The sequence below is a fragment of the Carassius auratus genome, chromosome 8 (assembly GCF_003368295.1).
Source record: "Carassius auratus strain Wakin chromosome 8, ASM336829v1, whole genome shotgun sequence".
Taxonomy (NCBI): domain Eukaryota; kingdom Metazoa; phylum Chordata; class Actinopteri; order Cypriniformes; family Cyprinidae; genus Carassius; species Carassius auratus.
The window spans coordinates 6,106,756-6,126,762 of record NC_039250.1 but is presented as its reverse complement, the minus strand read 5'-3'; the positions used below and the strand labels follow the sequence as shown (position 1 = coordinate 6,126,762).

The window sequence follows — 20,007 nt, the reverse complement described above, 5'->3', positions numbered from 1 at the left end:
TTTGGTACTGTACTGTGTTCAGTTTGCATTAATGCAGTCTATTCAGGACAGTCGTCTAGTGTTTGTTTGTGATGATTTGATGCTGTCTGAGGCCTGCGAAGGTTTTGCAAGATCAAACACTTTGAGATTTGAGAAGACGTGCGTAGATCCAGCTCTTTTTGTACAGAAAGAGAAGAGAGAAAGATCAATTATACAGCTTTTGTTTTTTTCCATCACATTCTGCCGGAGAATTATTTCTTTATCTGGCTGATGCTTTTATCCCAAGCGACTTTCAAGGCAAACCTTGTCGATTTATGTGCTCTCTGCAACTCGAGCGATGACCTTGGCATTGCTAGCGGCACGCTTTACCAGTTAAAGCTGGAGGGAATAAAGAAAAAGTGCACTTATGATGCAAATATCTACAAACCAACCCGCTTATATAAAAGAGACTCCTCCGATTTAATGGAGCTCAGAGAAGCGTCTAGTTTTAAACTAGAGCTCCGACTTCTTATTTTTGATGTTCCTTTGATGCCTGTTTTTGCATTTCAGTGTTGTCAGTGATGCATTTTGTTGCACAACATTTGGCAAACCGCTTTTTTTTGTTGTTGTAGACATTGCTGGATGTTCAGTTTATTATTGCTTGTGTTGTGTTTATCTGAGTATCGACTCTCACCGCCGGATCCCCGTCCACCAGAGCTGCTGGCATCTGCCACGCATGGCACAGGAGAGAGTGTTTGTTGCCATGGCGATGATGGAAAAATTGAATTTGTGCCCGCCGCACCCTCAACCAGGCCGTTTCCAGGCGATTGGTATCTGTTCCACTCCACTAACGCGGGAAAGAGGCTTTAAAAGCAGTTCCTTCATAAGTGAATCACTTGAATGCATCATTGTGACTCAATCACTAACATGTCTAGAAAGATGTGGCAAGTTTTCCAGTGCAAGTCAGAGCCAAGTTTACATTTACAGTTACTTTGGTTTTATAGGACTTTATGAGGCCATATCCGACTGTGACAATTGTGGGTTTGAGAGGAAACACTTCACTGAGGTACTGTAGATCATAACGAAATACATGATTTCTTCTGACTTTCAGAAACGAGGCATTGTTGTGTGGCCAGTTTCTGAGCCAAGATGTCGGAATGGACTTCACACATATACAGGTCGAATAACAGGTGTTTCTGTGGCCATCTGGATGATTATGATAGCAAACACGTAGCTGTTTCCTGAGCAGCTGTTCTTGAGTTGCAGCAGCGCTGTGCTCTGTGAGGGGGATGATCGTTTGTAGTTCTGTTGAGGTCTGTCACTGCTTTGTTGAAGGAGAGGAACATTGTGTTGTTTTGTTTGCTGGTAGAAGGTAGAGTGTGGAGTCTGGCTGTTTCAAACATTTGTTGGAGAAAATCAAGAAATATATACATTTTTAATGTGCCATGTTCAGTATTTCTGTAGCATTTTCTCACGTATTAAGTCCACTTTGGACTTCAGGTGAAAAAGTTATCAAGTAGTCTTACACTACAGGTGTTATTGCTATTATATTTAAGATATTTAATAAGATATAAGATATGAACTCAAACCACTCAAAAATGTAGGTTCAGTAAAAAATAATTGAAATTAATTAAATTGGCTATAAGTGACGTTAAAAACATTTATAATGTTGCAAAATGTGTAGTTCAATTAAATGCTGCTCTTTTAAACTTTCCGTTTTGCAAAGAATCCTGAAAAATGTGTGATGGTTGTATGACAAAGAGTAAGCAGCATTGATAATCATAAGGAAGAAATCAGCTTTTTCATCACAAGGAGTTAATAAACAGTTACTTTAAATCATAATACTATTTCACAATATTGCTGTATTTTTTGATGAAATAAATGCAGTCTTGGTGAGAATTAAGAGAAAATCTTACCTACCTCAAAATTTTGAATGGAAGTCATCTTTGTTATGATTTAATGCATTACACTTTTGGCATGTGAAAACCAGTATCAAGGCAGGGCAAGATGCTGAATATTAATTTATATAAATACCGATGGATATTTTAGTATTTTATTGTACCTATAATAACTGGGCATCACTTCCATACAAGAAATTAGTATTTTTTATTCTCTCAGCTTAATATGTGGACAAAACTATAATTAAATGATGAATTAATAAGTTTACGAAGGTGTCAAAACTGTGGCTCTGTGGCACTGTCAGAAGTAGCTCTGTCTGTTTAACCAGCCTGACAGACAGCACTCATTTTGGTTCAACCGATGATGTGAGTTCGAGGCAGGTCAATCTGACCAGTGATAAGAACATGATTCTTAAGGAACAAGATTCTGATTTGTTTTCATGTGTTCTTTGATTTTCTTTGTCCAAGATTTTCCTTGTATTATATAATCCACCCAGAAAGAGATAGAAAATGTTGTCTTGCCCATATAAAGCAATGGCAGTTCAACAATGACATCAAACAATGGTTTGATGTTAAAGTTTTAAAACTCTGCTCTTCTCCTCTTGTGTGTAACCGCTCTGTTGGGGCATCAGTTATTCCTCTCTGACACCGTGTGAGTTTCAGCTTTATCATGCTCTATTAATAAATCATTCATGTTGTGAAATTTAGATGCAAGACACTTTGAATGCTTGAATCTGTGTGTTTGGTGTATATGTGATGAGTGTTGTTTTACTTCCATTTTAGGCTTAGTACACTCCAAAGCTGAATTGATATTATTATTATTGGAGTTATGTTTTAATATTCAAGCACTATTTTATGCCACACGTTATTTTTTGAAGGCTTAATGCAGACTTTCATTTTCTCATTTTGCTTAGATCTCGCTCTCTCATACACACAAGCGTCCCAGGCCTTTGAATCTCCTCCGGTGCTCATTAGTGGCTGACACTTGAAAGTTTCGACAGTATTTCAATATTTATTGGTTTTACGTAACTGAGCTGCAGTTGAGGGCAGAAACATGAAACGGCAGCAGACACAGCAAATCTCCAGGGCTCGAGCACAATTCACAGTCTCTCCTTTACGCTTGAAAATGATGATGGTCTGCCATCTTAACTGGAACATTAGATAAGAGTGTAATAACAGAGGGAAATAGGGCTGTCTGAGGTACCTGTGGGTCACCAGTGAGGACAATGTTTGTCTTTCAAAGAGTTTAAATATCATTATTTATTTAACATTGGGATATCTTTGTGAAGGTGACATGGGAAAATAATAAACATTTTCTTATAATACTGATTTTTGAATATAATCCTTTTTTTTAAGGAGAGACTTAGCGCAAAGCAATTATGAAAATTAAAAATTCTGTCATCATTTACTCTTGTGTTGTTCTAAACCTGCATGACCTTGTCAAAAAGATTTAAAAGTGTCCATAAATGTTGTTTTGGACCCCACTGGCTTTCATTGTGACAAATACATAGATCATAATATCTTGTTCCACAGAATATCATATAGGTTTGGACTGACATGAGAACCTTGGCATACTATATCAACGCTCTATTTTGGACACATAAATCCTACTTGAGCATAATATTTAGGGCAATAATATTTACAGTGTGTGAATTCAGGTGCATTCAGTATTTTTTTCAGACAGTTCTGCTCAGAAATCTCCAAAAAAGGTCATCATTCATGTCAAGACAAACCCCTAGGCAGCAGATCAAAATCTCATTCTAGTTAATTCAATTTAGGTCAATGTATATGCTTGTCTCTTTTTGCATTAGACAGTTGACATGTGACCAACATGATGCTGCAGGGAATAACAGAACGACGAGAAAAGAAATGAGAGTGTGAGAAGACGAGGGTGGGTCAGATGGAGACAGGGACGCAACGAAAGAGAGCAAGATAGAGGGAGGGATTGATAGCCTTTTTCCGTGGTTTTGAGTGGGACATGTTTTCATCCAGTTGCAGTTCAAATCCATCTTCGTTCAGGGTCAAGACCAACCATAACTCTGTCCATCTCCATTATTCTGTCGCTCTTCTTTGAATCCACTTCTCTCATTCCGTGTTGGGATTGATTTTTTTCATTCCTCGAGTCTTCATGCTGCTCCTATACAACCGTTTCCTCTCTCTCCTAGAATCGATCTACCGCCGTGGAGCTAGACGATGGAGGAAGCTGTACCGGGTGAACGGACACCTCTTCCAGGCCAAGCGCTTTAACAGGGTACGTTAAAGTCCTCTGGTCTTCTCCAATATGAATAATGGTGTTTAATTGGATACTTCATGTGTTCACACTTTATTTAGATGTAAAGTTTGTTGTGTATTGATAAATCTTGTTTATGGCAAATATCATACATATAAAATGAGAAGTGTCCTGTTATAGTGTACAAATTTGCTAGTCATGTTTAAATACAATCTACCTTTTTTATTAGAATACAGATAGTGTACATTGTAAAAAAAAAAATCCATAAAATTTACGGTAAAAAAAAAAAAACAGCTGGTGTGGTTGCCAGATTTTTATAGTACAAAATATGGTAGCAACATTTTTGGTTTTATGGTTTAAACTATAATTTACAGTTAAATTCCGTATTTTCATCAACTGATATAATGTTAATATACCAACATATTGAAGTACTGAAATCTGTTTTGTACCTTTGCAGTATACTGATTACCAATAAATGCAGGTGGTGATGAGAAAGTCACATGATGAACCAAAGCCCAACACAAGCCGTTTTTAAATAATAACATATATAGACAGTTTCAACGGCAACAGCATAAACAAACATTACTGCGCATGCACGCTTTTGTGGCCCTAACTTAACTTCCGGTAGACTCAAAATAGAATCAATAACAACAGCCAAGTCCCTCTAGAGTAGATTTTTTTTTTTTTTTTTTTCTCGATGATAAACAAAATATGTTTGCTGCAGAAATCAGGTGGACTGATGAAACCATCTATAGAAGGTGCACAGTGTCATACACACAAAACGAAACACCATCACAGTAACACACGATACTGAAATAATCCAATAAACATTTATTTAACAGCATTAGGTGTAACACACAAGAAACATTTATTTAAACAACAACAACAGGAAAACATTACATTTACATTACATTACAATTTTGGTTATTCACCGTATATAGAATGTGGAATTTAACTGTAACCATATAACAGATTTTTACTGTGTTTTACCATTAAATTTACTGTAATTTTGTTAGTGTACGCACTATTGTTCAAAGGTTTGAAGTCAGTAAGATTTTATTTTTGCATACTTTTATTCAACAAGGATGCATTAAATTAAAATTTATAATGTAAAGAAAAAAAAAAGAAATAAATGTTGTTATTTTGAACTTTATTTATTAAAAAAATCCTGGAAAAAAGTATTTCAGTTGCCATAAAAATATTTAGCAACTATTTTCAACACTGACAATAATACAAAGATATTTCTTGAGTTGTAAATCAACAAACAGAATGATATCTGAAGGATCATGTAACACTGCTGCAAAAAATCTTTGTCATCACAGGAATAAATTACATTTTAAAATATATTTAAACCGAAAAAGTTATTTTAAATTATAATAATATTTCACAATTTTCTGTTTTTACAGTATTTTAAAGTAAATATATTAAGCCTTGGTAAGCATAAAATACTTCTGTCAAAAACATTAAAGCATGAAAAATATTATACCAACCCGAACTTATGAACAGTATTTTTAATTGTTTCATATATGATTATATTAAATATATTTTTGGTGTCTAACCCTTCCCTTCAAATGACATTTTTTTTGTGTCATTTATTTCAAGTAGCTGTGGTAGCAACTGCTAGCTTGTTTAACTGTTTTGCTAAATATCCACAGCTGTCTGTTTTAAGTTACTGTTGTAGTAACTGTAAGCACATTGTATGTAGTAGTGACTTATGGTGAATGTCTATCTGTCTTTTAAATTGTAATATACTTAATGAATATCTGGCTGTTACAATAAATGTCTGTATATTGAGTAGATGTTAGCAACTGTTAGCATAACTGTTAGCATATTTAGTTGTAGTAGCAAGTGTTAGACTCTTACAAAAAGAAACTGACTCTTGAACTCTCAATCATTATCTGTTGAGCTGTTGACTAGGAGAAAGCATTTGATGATGATTTGATTTGCTGTTTTGAGACAGTGGTCTGATTGAGCAGTGTTTGGTTTAAGCCACAGTTTTTAAGCTCCAGCGTCTTTTATTGCTTAAACAAAACGCATCATACTGACTATTATAAATCCTGTACAAAGGCAAGGAGTGAGGCTCTGGAGTGCAATGTCTCTGTTATGCAGCGATGCCCTGGCTTTAATCAGATCTCATCCCTGAAGGGATGGTTATGTTAATGCAGACCTCTTCCTGCAGCAGTCTTCATTCTTCTACTGAGCAGGACATGTGCCAAATAAAGAAGAACACCAAAACAACATAAGAGAGAGTAATAGAAGAGAGAACAGGTGGAACAAAAATAGCAGAGAGAGACAGGGAGAGACATTGTTCTTTATGCCTGTGCTATTTTTTGCATATGCTGAAATGTCCCTTTTCTTGGAGAAGTTTCAATGCTTCTCAGAGATAGGTGATAAGAAGAAAACAGAGAAAGAGAGACACATTATGAGCACAGCGCCCTCAGATAGCTCCCACTCACAGCAGGTGTGTGACATGTTAATGTGTGTAAATTACTCTTCTCATTTCTCTCGTTTTAACAAGGTGATCGATGAACAACATGGCAGAACTGCAGGATGACATCATCAGGCTAAGCAGAAACATAGAAACATAGTTAGGTCTAGAGCCTTTTTAGATCAGATGTCTTGAAAAGCTCTAATGTCAGGCTGCTTACAGGGCAAAAAAACTGTTTAACCCAGACCCCCGTTTGAGTTTGTAATTGTAAAACACATTTAACCAAGCTAAAGGTGGCTGTTTAAAGATGCAGTGTGTAATTTCTGCACCATTGCAAAAATATTGTTCAGAATAACGTACTAACATATTTTACAACTCTATGGCTGCATTATACTATGCACAATGTGCAAATTTTCTGTATGAAAAGACTATATGGAAGATCTACTGCATTTGTTAAAATACACATTGTAGGGAATACTGTATCCCGTAATGAAGTGTTTTCAATATTGTCCATTTTTAATATTATGTGGTATTTGATATAATATTCTTTAGGATTATTAGGTTTAGAGATGTGATTAACCGGTAGAAATTTGTCAACTGGTAGAGATTTTGCAGTTACGTGACGTTGCTGTGCTAGGTGGTCACAAAAACATAACGTCTGCATGTGTTTTTAAGCATTGCGGTTTGAAATGCATTCAGCAGTGATAGAATTTTGCTGTATGGGCACTGTCTGAGAGACTGTTTCTGAGGTTTTCTCGCTGCTTTATAAGCCTTGAACGGTTAAATACACACATGTATGTGTCAAAAACAGAGTAATTTAGGTCTTAAATGAAAGCAAACACCAGAGAAAAAAAACACACACATATGAGGCAGTTCTTAAAGTGACAGCAGTCTAATATTCCTGTTGTCTGTCATTCATGTTAATCAAACAACAGAAGAGAAAAAAAATCTTGACTAAACCACTTTTGTAACTTTAAGAAGAAGAAATATATATTTAATTTACACAATAATGAATATGCACTGTTTTTCTACATTTTATTTCTTTATACAGTCTATGTAACATTTCTTATTTATTTGATCTACTGTGGTTTGATCTACTGTAGATTCTCATTCTTTTTTTAGTTCTTTGTTTATTTGTCTTCATTTTTTGTTTTTAGTTTAGGCTAATATTTTATTTTTTGTGATATTGACGTTTGTGACTAATTATGGAATTTCAATGGTATGCAAAACTTGGATATTATAAAGACCTTATTTAAAAGCAAAAATATTGCGATATATATTGTTAACGAGAAATACAATTACTCATTCTCATATTGTGATATAAGATTTGGTCATATCACCCACCCATATATATATATATATATATATATATATCTCCACAGGTTCAAAAATAAATAAATACATAAAATAATTTATTAGCTAGGGTGGCCACGTCTTTCTCTTTCTCTCTGAGAAATCATTCTGCCCTCCTGCTACTTTTCCACTTCTCTCTCCTCTCGTTCTCCATAGAAACAAGGGATGGAGCAGAAGTAGGTCATGTTTTTTCCTCCCTCTGTCCTTCCTTTAAGGATCTGACTCGTTCCCTCCCTCCCATCAGCACCTCTGGATCTCTGTCTCTCTGTGTTCTCAGCCCCCTGAGACAGACAGGGCATGTACAGTCACTGTAACAAATCAATTGAAAGGCTACAAAATATTCACTTTTACCTTTCACATCCTTCCCTCAATGTTTCCATGGGTTTTTTCCTCCATCATATGTGTTTGACATCCTTTCCGCTCTATTGAATCATCATGGCATTCTTCTCACAAACAATACAAATGCTTCTCAAAGCCTCTTGAGACTTCTAGAAGTTTATCTTCCAGTAATGTGGCGGAACGACACAAGACTTGTGCTGTTTACAGTGATTATTTCCGCTCGTCTGTGTTGTTTTTGATGGCATATGTTGTGTCTGAAAGTGAAAAGAGGAGAAGAGTTCTTCAAATTTGAGTCCGGAGTTCACAGAGATTAATTTATGATTTCATAAATAAGGAAATTGCCATCTGTTGAACTTAATTAAAACATCAGGCACCTGTAATATAAGAAACGGCCGCTAAAACAAAGAAAACTGCAATTCAGTGGTTACCGAAATTGAGACATTTTCTTGGGATGGTCATATTTTTATCTTTTTAATATTGCTTTAAAGGGAGAATGTCAGGAATTTATCTGAAGTGTTTATTTCTGGATATTTAATGAGATGGATGGATATCTTAAAGATTCGCTCAGGCTATGAAGGACTGACCTTGTCTAAACTCTGAACTCTGCTGTTAGCATGTCCTTCCTTAACATGTAAGAAAACAAAGTGGCGGTTTCACATGACTCGCATTAAGTGATGGATATTGACATGCGCAAACTCTAGACAGTCATAGCACTGTTTTAATGGTAAGTGTTTTAATAGTGTGTGTGTGTCTGTATGTCGTAATTCGCTGAGATCATTTCCAGGCACTTCACTCATCTCGGCTCTTCTGACGTTTCGGTCGATAAAAACCAAGCCCAGGTTTCTCTCATCTCTTAGCCGACTGACCTGTATTTTCACTTAACACTTAATAACCATGCTGTAGCATTTATAAATCATTGTATAATTAAATTATATATTACAAATTTGTGAGTGTGTGCACTTATTATATTATTATTACATTAAGCAATGTTTTCAACATTGATGATAATGACATGTTTCTTGAGCACCAAGTTAACATATTACAATGATTTCTGAAGAATCATGTGACACTGAAGACTGAGGTAATGATGCTGAAAATTCTGCTTTGCCATCACAGAAATAAAAACAACATTTTAATGTTTAAAATAGAAACCAGTTGTTTTAATTGCAATTTGATACATTTCAGAACACAAAAATGCACACAGCTTGCATAGGTTAGAGTGTCTAGTAGAGAATACTTCTGTGTTCAGTCTCTTCATTAATTTAAGGCATGTTCTGTTTCATAGGACAGATTGAGCTTTTTGCCTCCGTTGCATTCTGTCATTTAAGAGCTCTTGGCCAAAATCCCTATCAAATGAACGTCATTGAGCACAGCGTAAATGGAAATCTATTTCATCCAGCACTCAGACATCCATCGTGGCTGTATCATTTGTGATATCACTCTCATGATGAGTCTGATCCAGCGCTGCGTCCAGCATTTGCCCAGTCGTGAGGGAACAGAATGAAACCACCTTTCTCATGCTTTCTCTATCACTTTTTTCTCTTTCATTTTTCCTCATGAAGCAGTAATGTGGTGTTCTACTGTGTGAGCAAAAAGACTATTTTTACTGGCTTGTGTTTTTGTTTTCAGTCACCGGTTTTCGATTAAAATGTGTTTCACAGCATTTTTCCTTTTTCAGCCTTTCCGAGCTAGTTCTGGCAAGCATGCTTTGCCTTCCTTTCAAAGTGAACTCTGGTTGGTGAACCCTGTTTGTTTTAAAATCTGAGAGATCATGTCTAAGAATGTGATTGGTGTGTGTGTGACCTGAATGCGTGTGTCGTTTTTGGGCTGCACTCTGATGCAGACGATCACTCCCATTCTTCAGAGATTCACAGATGGTGTCGCTCTGAAGAGCCTCAGGTCCTTGTAATTATCATCAGTGTCCCACTTATGGCTCAGTAGTGTGTGTGTGTGTGTGTGTGTGTGTTTTAGAAATAGCTGAATGACATGGATGGCTTTGAATTAGACATGTTTTATTCTCTCTTTACAAAAGAGACAGAGGAGGGAGGATTAGGAGGAAAAATACAGAGGCAGGCAAGGAGAACTGTGTGTGTGTGTGTGTGTGTGTGTGGGTGTGTGGGTGTTTGCGCATGTGAAAGTGTCTGACATAAACGTTTGATCCTCTCTTGCTGCTTTTCCCTACTCCTCATAAAAACATAGTGAGTTGCAAAAGGAGACCGATTCTCTTCTGCTGGGTTAAAAGTTTTGCATTAACTTTTTAAGTCTTGTATCTAGTCATTTTCGATCACTGTTTGTCTATCTGCAGTTATGTGCAATCAGAAGGGATTCAGTTTAATTAATAAGGAAACAATATATTGACCACTTTTTGTGTGTTTGCTCATTTATGCTTTACTCATGCCACAATGTCTTTGAATTATTTGTTTATTAATTTATATTAGCAAATAGTAATATTTGTGATTTCATTGCAATTAATTCACTAAATTAATAATGTAAAAATAATATTATTAATCGATTTATTGTTTTATTTAAGGTAGGCTAGAAATGAGCTGCTCTCTTGACTGAATTTGGGACATCACATCACCCACCCACAGATACTTCAGATTTTAAGAGGCCAATTTCATAACAATCCACTTTTCTTTTCTGAAGTCCAAATAATAATTTTAATCAAGGGATTTTGCACCAAGAACAGTCATAATTAATGAATTCATTTAAAATTTCTCTGCCCCCGAGATTTAAACAGGTTGTTTTTTCTACCTGATATATGTACATCACTTCTGTTGTGATTGGCTAAGCACTTTGCATATTAAAGAGATAAAAAAGTAACAACACCCACATGAAGGCACGCATTACCATATAAAGTGGATATGTGGTGATCATATTTCAATGGTCTTTTGCTGCTTAGTTTCCAATATAGAAGCCCAGAAATGCCAAGTGATTAAACATGCCTTTCCAAGTCTTTTCAAGTTTTTATAAGATTTTTTACAACACAGACAAAGGCTTATTTCGATTTTTCTGTCGCTGCATTCATAGATCAGGGACAGTAGTAGTGTAGTTTCAAGTTTTTCTTTACTTACATTCCAATGTTATTCCTGCTGTATCTGGGATACATGGGGCACACGCTCAGCCCTGAAGGCCCCATTCGCTCAGCTGTGCTAAATGTTTGTTGGGGACAATTGGTTGAGTTTAAAGTTTAATCCACTCTCCTGAATGAAAGCCCGATATTTGCAGACTTGATGCGTTTTAAATGGGTGCAGAAACACATTGTTTCCCTGGCACTACATTTGCTTAGCAGCGCTGGCTCGATATGTTAAAAAAAGTCCAGGGGGTGGAAGCTGTGCTGGGATTCAGATGCGAGACGGGGAGAGATGAAGAAAGACACTGTTTATATGAAAGATTGCACACATTTCTAAGAATAACAGCACAGAATCGTTGCATATAGCTTCAGGTGTCTCTGAGATGTTCTTCTTTGATCGTTTCCCGCTGGTGTGTGATCTAATGCTGCCTTCTAGTAGACCTTGAGGAAGTTCTTGAGACTTGTTGGTGGGAAATGAAACAGACATTTTGGAATATTTAATATTTCACGTCACAGTAAAGCAGAGGATGATTTTAGTGCTAGTTCAACAAAATAAATTCAGAAAGAATGACTCTGAACCAGTTCTTTTTTTAGTGAAATAAATATATAAAGCAAAACCGGTGTATTGTAGACTGATTTCTTAACGAATGACAGGTCAGAGCGTTTGTTTATTTTATTTTTTAATTTTTTGTAGTGAATTATACAGTGTTATACAAACTGTATAGGGCAACCAGAGTAGTCCAATTCCAAGACAAATTATGTTTTGAACCTTTTTTTTTTCTTTTTAATTCAAACACATACTGTACACTAGGGCTGCACGATATTGGAAAAAAATGACATTGCGATACTTTATTTTTCTGCGATATATATTGCAATATGAAATCTAATCAAATTTTTTCTTACAAACAAAAATGGGGTGAGCATATTTACATTCTCATTGTAAATGATTTTAACATCGACACCATCGTGTCAATTGATTAAAATGCACGAGGGAGAGAGAGCAAGACAGCGCTCGTGTTGTTTGAAGTGTGCGCTCTCTCTCTCTCGCTCTCTCTGTCGCGCGCTCTCTCTGGCGCTCTCCGCGAAACACATTCGTCAAGGGCCGGGGAGCAGCTGGCCCATATAGTTAATGAATAACGGATCAACTACAACAGCCTACATCGCACATCCTGCGATGTGACTATCGTGGATTCGTACATCGTGATATTGATGCTTAAACGACACATCGTGCAGTCCTACTGTACAGCACAATCAGTGTAGTCCAATTCCTGAATTATTGGTTCTTTTTAGTGAATCAAACACATAGGTATGGGACGACCAGTGAAGTCTGATTCCAAAACTATTATTTTTTTTGTTCAACAAATATGGTGCATCCAGCTTAGTCCACTTCCTGAACGAATGAATGACTTCCTGAACGAACGAACAAATGAATGAAAGTGAAGTAAATACATAAAGCACAACCAGTGTAGTCTGATACTCTTATAAACCGGTTCTTTTTAGTGAATCAGATGAATTTATGGCAGCCAGAGATATCAGATTCTTGAATGAATTACTATTACGAAATAGTTATTCTTTTGAGGTTTTTTTTTTCTTTTAATCAAATCCATGCAGTTTAAAACCGTCTAAAAGACTTAAATTAGTGTACTGACTTGTTCACTTGACATTTAGTATTGTAAATGGTAGTATTTCATTAAAAAATCTATTAAATCTTACTTATTTTGCTTTTGTTTTGTCGATTATTTCTATATATTGTTGACTATATAGTTATAGTTATTAAATAACATTTATGTTGCCACTAAAAAGTCATTAAATTGTGTAAAAATATTATTACAATAATATTTGGTAATGAAAGTGTATTTATTTATTTTTTCTGATTAAGTATTTATCATTTCAAACGCTAAAAGAATTCTTAATTTAGCCATCAGGAAACCAGAATGTTTACAGTTCTTTCCTCTTCACATTCCTAATCATAAGGAACATGTTCATTTCTTTTCCAGCTTCAGGCTTTAGATATACCGTAATGCTTGCTGCTTTGGAGATCTGATTTCTCAGTGTTTAACCCCAGTTACATACATTGAGCACCTGATGGAAAGCGGCAAGAAAATGTAGGCCATTCATCAGGGCTGGAGGCTCCAGAGATATGGAGAAATCACTGCGGCAGGTGAACATCTCCTTAGATTGTGAGGAAGTGCTGTCTAAAAACTCACCAGCAGCCAAGGGATCATGAAATGCTCACAGAGCTGTGAAATCGAGTCAGGGAACACAGGAAACGTCAAGCACTGACAAGAAGAGCATCTTGTGTCCAAAGAGTCCTTGTCTGAGGGTTTGTTAAAGGTCTATTAAACAGCTGATGCTTGTACACAGAGAGGGGAAAACTGTTAGAGGAAGTGCATGTCTGATGATAAAAGATTAGAATATTTTAATAGGATTATGCTACATGATGCACTGAAGTCCTGCTGTTAGACGGCCCCCTGGTGGACAACGTGACTGAAGACTTCTGCTTGGTTTGCAATATGAGCTTTTTGCTTCTTTCTTGATTCCACAGTTTTTATTTTCTATATTTCTATCATGCATTCATGTAGCACTTTTTACTGTGGACAGATGCAAAACCTCACGACGAACTGAGCTTGGGATATTTTCATGTTTTTATGACTCACAGAGTGTGTGTGAGAGCAGGTGTGTGTGTGTATGCGTTTGAAACCCTAATGTTGGTTCCAGCGCTGTCAGCAGAGTCCTCTGTTCGTGCCTGGATTTTAAACTAAATCTGTTGAACGCATTAGCTAGGCCTTAAGTATGTACAGGTGCTGAGTATGTGTTCACGTTACACAGAATTTTAGCAACACATATAATGTAAATATGGTACATTAAGTATGTAGCATGATATTTATCTTACCAGTGTTCCTGTCAACAATTTGTAAGAATTATTAATTTTTTCCTTACAGTTTGAATGCTTATTTTATTTTATTTATAAGCTTGTTATTTAATTTTATTTTATTTGCCGTTCAGATGTTTGAGGTTGGTATAATTTTTCTAAAGTCTCCGAGATGTTAATGTTTACATTTCTAATGCTTATTAAGTCTGTATTTGAGCAAAAAGTACAGTAGAAACAGTATTATTATGAAATAGTTTTACCATGTAAAATATCCTATTTTAATTAAAAAAATTTGGAAAATGTAATTTATTCCTGCGATGGCAAAGCTAAATTTTCAGCAGCAATTACTCCAGTCTTCAGTCTCACGTGATCCTTCAGAAATCATAATAGTATGATGATTGATGAAACATTTCTAATTGTTATCGATGTTTAAAATGTTTGTGCTACTTTATATTTTTGTGAAAACAATTCTACATCTTTTATCAGGATTCATTGATGAATAGAAAAAAACAGCATTTATACTGAAATAGAAATGTAATATCTTTACTGTCACTTTTAATCAATTCAAAGCATACTTCCTAAATTAAAGTATTAATTTATATATATTTATATATAAAAAAGATAAATAATAATTACTTTCCCCCACATTTTGAATGGTAGTGTATTTTTAAATATTTTTTTCCCTTTTTCTAAATGATTTAATTTGTAGTTTTGTGCTTGTTTTGAATCCAGAATGCATTACTCAGCTGATGTGTGCTATCTGCTCACGTGATATCTGTAGGACGTCCCTTTTTTTCTTTGGTAGTTGGTTGATTTACTCATTCATTGAAGTGTTTGACTTGCTAAATGGATCATAGATAAGGCTAGTCTAACTGCAGTAATGATGTCTGTGTGTGTCTCTCAGAAAGCGTACTGTGGCCACTGCAGCGAGAGGATATGGGGACTGGGGCGTCAGGGCTACAAGTGTATCAACTGCAAGCTACTGGTCCATAAACGCTGTCACAAGCTCGTCCCACTGACCTGTCAAAGGCATATGGTGAGTCTTTCAGTCAGCTTGGAATATATTCATCATCTGTGTGTTGTGACTGAAGTCACCCCCTAGACTTGGAAGAATAAAAAAAACTGCTTTTAAAAACTGAGCTTAGAAAAGCATTTGTCGTTTGATTAAAATAAGCTCATTGTTTTAGTTTTCTTGTTTTCCTCTCTTCTCACTTCTGAAGAGTTTTGTTGGGCTTTCTAACTATGTTTCAGAGATCGACCTTGTGAAATCTGTCAGATGATAACAGTGTCTTGTCAGTACTGAATTGAGCTGAATGTTGAAATCACAGACTGGAAACTGTCACATTGAAACATCTTCAGTGCACTACAGTTTCTCCAGTGTTTGTCCTCAGTTTGTAGTTATACATTTATGGTCTTGAAGACTTATATTTAAGAATACTTGGCTATAACTGACTCCCGTGTCTTCAGAGAGGCACACAATTATACACATTATATAGAAATGATATAGTAGTATAGTGTTTGTAGTGCTACTATGACCAGAGAATACTGAAATACTCAGATTTGTTTGTTTGTTTTTATTTGTAACCTGTTTAAAACATGCCTTAGTACTAGAATTGGAAACATTATTATATTGATATTACTATTAACAGAATATTTATATATTATTGTTATTGGTATATATATATATATTAATTTATAACTATATATTATAATAATGAATTAATGAATTAATAATATGTTCATAATGTGATTAGTATAGTATTTTATTTATTTATTTAATTATTTATTGTGGTCAAGGAAGTTTGAAAAGTTCCAGAAGCATCTCAAAATATGACATTTTGTGTTATTTTTTAATAATAGTTTTTGTTTAATTTTAAATAATTAATATTAGTAATTATTATTAGTATTATTGTTTTATAAATAGTAAGGAACACATTATACACATTATATAGAAATTATATAGTATTATAGTATATATTATAGTATATATTGATATATAAATAATCTGTTAATAGTAATATTATTTATTATTATTATTATTATTATTATTATTATTATACAACTATATCATATTATTGTATAACCATATGTTATTATAATGAATTATTAAACAATATTCATAATGTGATTATTATAATATTTGTTTTGTGTGGTCAAGTTTAAAATTTTCAGAAGCATGTCAAAATATTAAATTTTGTGTATTTTTTTATAATTAGTTGTTATTTGCAATAATTATTATGAATAATAATTATTATCATCATTGTTTTATAATTAATGTCACATTATAGAGAAATGTTATAGTTATGGTATGTATATATTGATATATTAATAATCTGTTAATAGTAATATTATGGTTATTTTCATTATTATTATTATTATATAGCTATATTGCATTTTTTCAATGCTAAAATCATTTGCCCAATCTTATACTATCCTAATATGTACGTTAATATTTTATTTATTATTATTGTATTACTATATATTATAATTATTTTAGTATATTTATAATGTGGTTATTATAATATTTTTTGTGCGTGTGGTCAAGAAGGTTTAAAAGTTTCAGAAGCATTTCAAAATATGATGCATGAGAATATTTTCATTACAAACCATTGCATTGAAAGTAGCCATCTGAATGAACAAATTCATTTTTTCAATGCTAAAATCATTTATCCAGTCCCATCCCATCCTAATATGTAAATTAATATTTTATTTATTATTATTGGATTACTATATTTTAATAGGATTATGCTACATGATGCAATGATTATTATAATCATTTGTGTGTGTGTGTGTGTGTGTGTGGTCAAGAAGGTTTAAAAAGTTTCAGAAGCATTTCAAAATATGACATTTTGTGAAATAGTATATTCAGTGGGAAGTAATGTAATAATTTTATCCACTGAGATTTAATTGGATTGTGGAAAGCAAACTGTGATATCGGTGGTTAATGTAATTTTTTCCTGTGGTGTTCATTATTACATCAACAGATAAGAAAAGTCATTTCAAAGGTAGTGAAAGTTATTACATTTTGATGAACGATTTTAAAAAATAAACCATTTGTCTTTCAAAATAATGATCTTGCATAAGAGACCTTTATTAAGAAGGTAAATTCAGTTGATTAGGTGATCAGGGTCAGTTTTGATTTGCGCATGTTTGGGAGGGGAGTAAAAACAAGCACACTGAAAAACAGCATCTCTGTGTTTTTCTGCAGGATCCAGTCATGCCATCACAGGAGCCGTTGGTAGACGATGATAAAAGTGGAGAGGAAGTGGAGCTCCCCCCTGAGGACCCTGAGGAAACAGACGCAAGTAGGTCTCCATCTCCGCTGTTTTTGTGTGGGTATTGGGGTCATTCTGTCCTCTGTCTGTCAGAGGGCACACTGCTGACTGTGGAAGGATACTGTAGTCCATCAGGTGTGAGTAATGATGAGAGAGACAGTCCAGTCTGTGGCTCCCTCTGCTGGGGTCTGAGAGCACTACACATTTCTCTTCAGCTGTCCTTCACAACTAGCTGAAACATTCCAAGACTGAACTCTATACACTTTAGTGATTTGTGAAAGCAAATTGTTCTTTTGAATTGATTCTTGCTAATGATTTAGTTGAAGCATTTGTAAATTGCTCAACTATAAGGGAGAACTTAGTTTGAGGGTTAAACTCTGTGACATTTCAAAGCATTTAATCTAATTGATGTTAATCCAATAAATCTAAGTCTAAAATGACTTCCGGCAATATTTCTGAGTGATGCATTGTATTTTTTTTTTCAATGTTATGTATATATTCTCCTGTCATTTATTATTATTATTATTCTTTATAATTATGATTATTTCTGAGTGGTCCATGAGAATATTTTCATCAAAACTGTTGCATTGAAATTAACCACCTAAATGGACAAATTCATTTTTTCAGTGTTAAAATAATTTATCCAATCCTATCCCATCCTAACAATTAAATTTATATTTTATTTATTATTATTGCTGATAATTATTTTTCCAGGTGATACATCAAACAAACTTATTTCAATACAACTTCTGTTAAATAATGTGAATATTTCACTGTTAAAATACTTTCTCCTATCCTCTCTTCGAATTTGTGGATAAAATATATTATGAATAATAAAAACTCTCTTCCTCTGTCTCTCAGTTCCAGTCCCTTTTTTAGCACACAATCGGAAAGTGGAGAAAGCTGAAGATGACGCAGAGGTAAGATGCAGATCCACAGGTTCTCATTGAATAATAATCGTGGACAAATGCTCTTAGTTGCATTCTTAATATCCATACAGTTTGTACAGGAAGTCAGGAACACATGTAACATGAAATCTCACTGTATCCATGCACCTTTCTTAGTGTGTTTGATATAAATTGTTTCACACAGGATCTGAAGGCAGTGGTGGACGGTATCGAGGGGATTCAGATCTCCCAGGGGCTCGGTCTGGGGGACTTTGACCTGATCCGGGTCATCGGGAGGGGCAGTTACGCCAAGGTGCTGCTGGTCCGACTCAAGAAGAACGAACAGATTTACGCCATGAAGGTGGTGAAGAAAGAGCTGGTCCATGACGATGAGGTAACAGACTGCTGACATGGTGATAATGCTTGTCAGATAAGACAAAAATGAGATGGGAGATGATATTGCATGCATTTTGTTTGCTGTGATGCCAGTTGTTTGTTTGTGTGGCTGAAAACGTAGTGTATGTGTTGCAGCCTTACAGATCTGTGAAAATACAGAAAGCGGATTATAGTTTGGAAGCGTGAGTGTGATAGTCACCTGTAGATGGTGCTGTGGGATTGTGCTCCTTTTCAATCGCTGAAGCCTCAGAAAGACGAGGAAACTTTGGTCACAGTTGAGCAAACTCTTTACCCTTGCATTCTATATTTTTCCATTTCTCTTGTGTCCTCATATCATTTTTAGGAGCCAAATGAAGCCCGAAATCATTTATATTAATGTTTTCCTGAGCATGGCATCAGAGAAGAACAACAACCATCAGAAAAAAGACAAACATCTGCAGATAATAATAGAAATAAATGAATCATTTCGGAGAGCGATGGCCAGTTGATAGATGTAAGTGTAGATGCAGAATACACAGACTGTTTTTTAGGAGAAAAGGGTCATGGGAGTTAAATTACTCACTTTGTCACAACATCATTTTCATGCGTCAGTCTGTTTTAAAAACTGTTACCCACTGCACCCACATTCAAACTGTCAAAGTAAAGGTTTTTATTTTTTTATTTTTAGGTTCTTGCTTAATTATCTCCCTTGGAAAAACTGAAAGAACTGAAGAATATTTATACGTACAGCCATGTGAAACTTAGGCCAGCCTATTGAATTCCTTGGTATTCTGGATCATATCTAGTCCTTGGCAAGTATTAAAATTTGGAATATAAAACCTCAGATGAACAACATCACACTTTGTCGTTATGAATGCCATGATGCCAAGATGGAAGAGCCACGAGTGACAGAGTTAGACATCCTATGAATCAGTTGCCTGTAGGTCCACTTTTGGCAGCAATAACATGAAGTAATAATTTTCTGTTTGACTTTATCAGTCCCTCACATTGTTCTGGAGGAATTTCTGCCAACTCTTTTTTTAAAACATTGCACCAGTTTATTGAGCTTTCCTCGCCACAGCATTTTCTGAATTTGCTGGGATGCCCACTGGATTGGTGTCTCTTTCGAATGTCCTCCACTTGTGAATAAACTTCCTCACTGTTCCTCACTGTAGAATGATGGACTTCAAATTGTTGGGAATAGCCGTAATACTCTTTCCAGACTGATGGCAGCAACAATTGCTTCTCTAAGATCATTGCTGATGACTTGCCTCATTGAGATTGTGTTAACACACACCTGAAGGCTCCAGGCCAGCAAA

General features: G+C 35.0%; 1 protein-coding gene across 4 annotated transcripts in view; it reads left to right on the top strand.

Moving 5' to 3' along the window:
- Window positions 1-20,007, top strand: part of LOC113107093 (protein kinase C zeta type-like) — a 94,757-nt gene that overhangs the window by 45,003 nt on the left and 29,747 nt on the right. For all 4 annotated transcript variants that reach the window (XM_026269298.1, XM_026269301.1, XM_026269300.1 and 1 more), the window contains 5 exons: window positions 4,022-4,107; window positions 15,056-15,187; window positions 17,360-17,456; window positions 18,288-18,346; window positions 18,519-18,707. In XM_026269298.1, coding sequence (XP_026125083.1) covers window positions 4,022-4,107; window positions 15,056-15,187; window positions 17,360-17,456; window positions 18,288-18,346; window positions 18,519-18,707 — 563 coding nt within the window. The remainder of the gene's footprint in view (window positions 1-4,021; window positions 4,108-15,055; window positions 15,188-17,359; window positions 17,457-18,287; window positions 18,347-18,518; window positions 18,708-20,007) is intronic.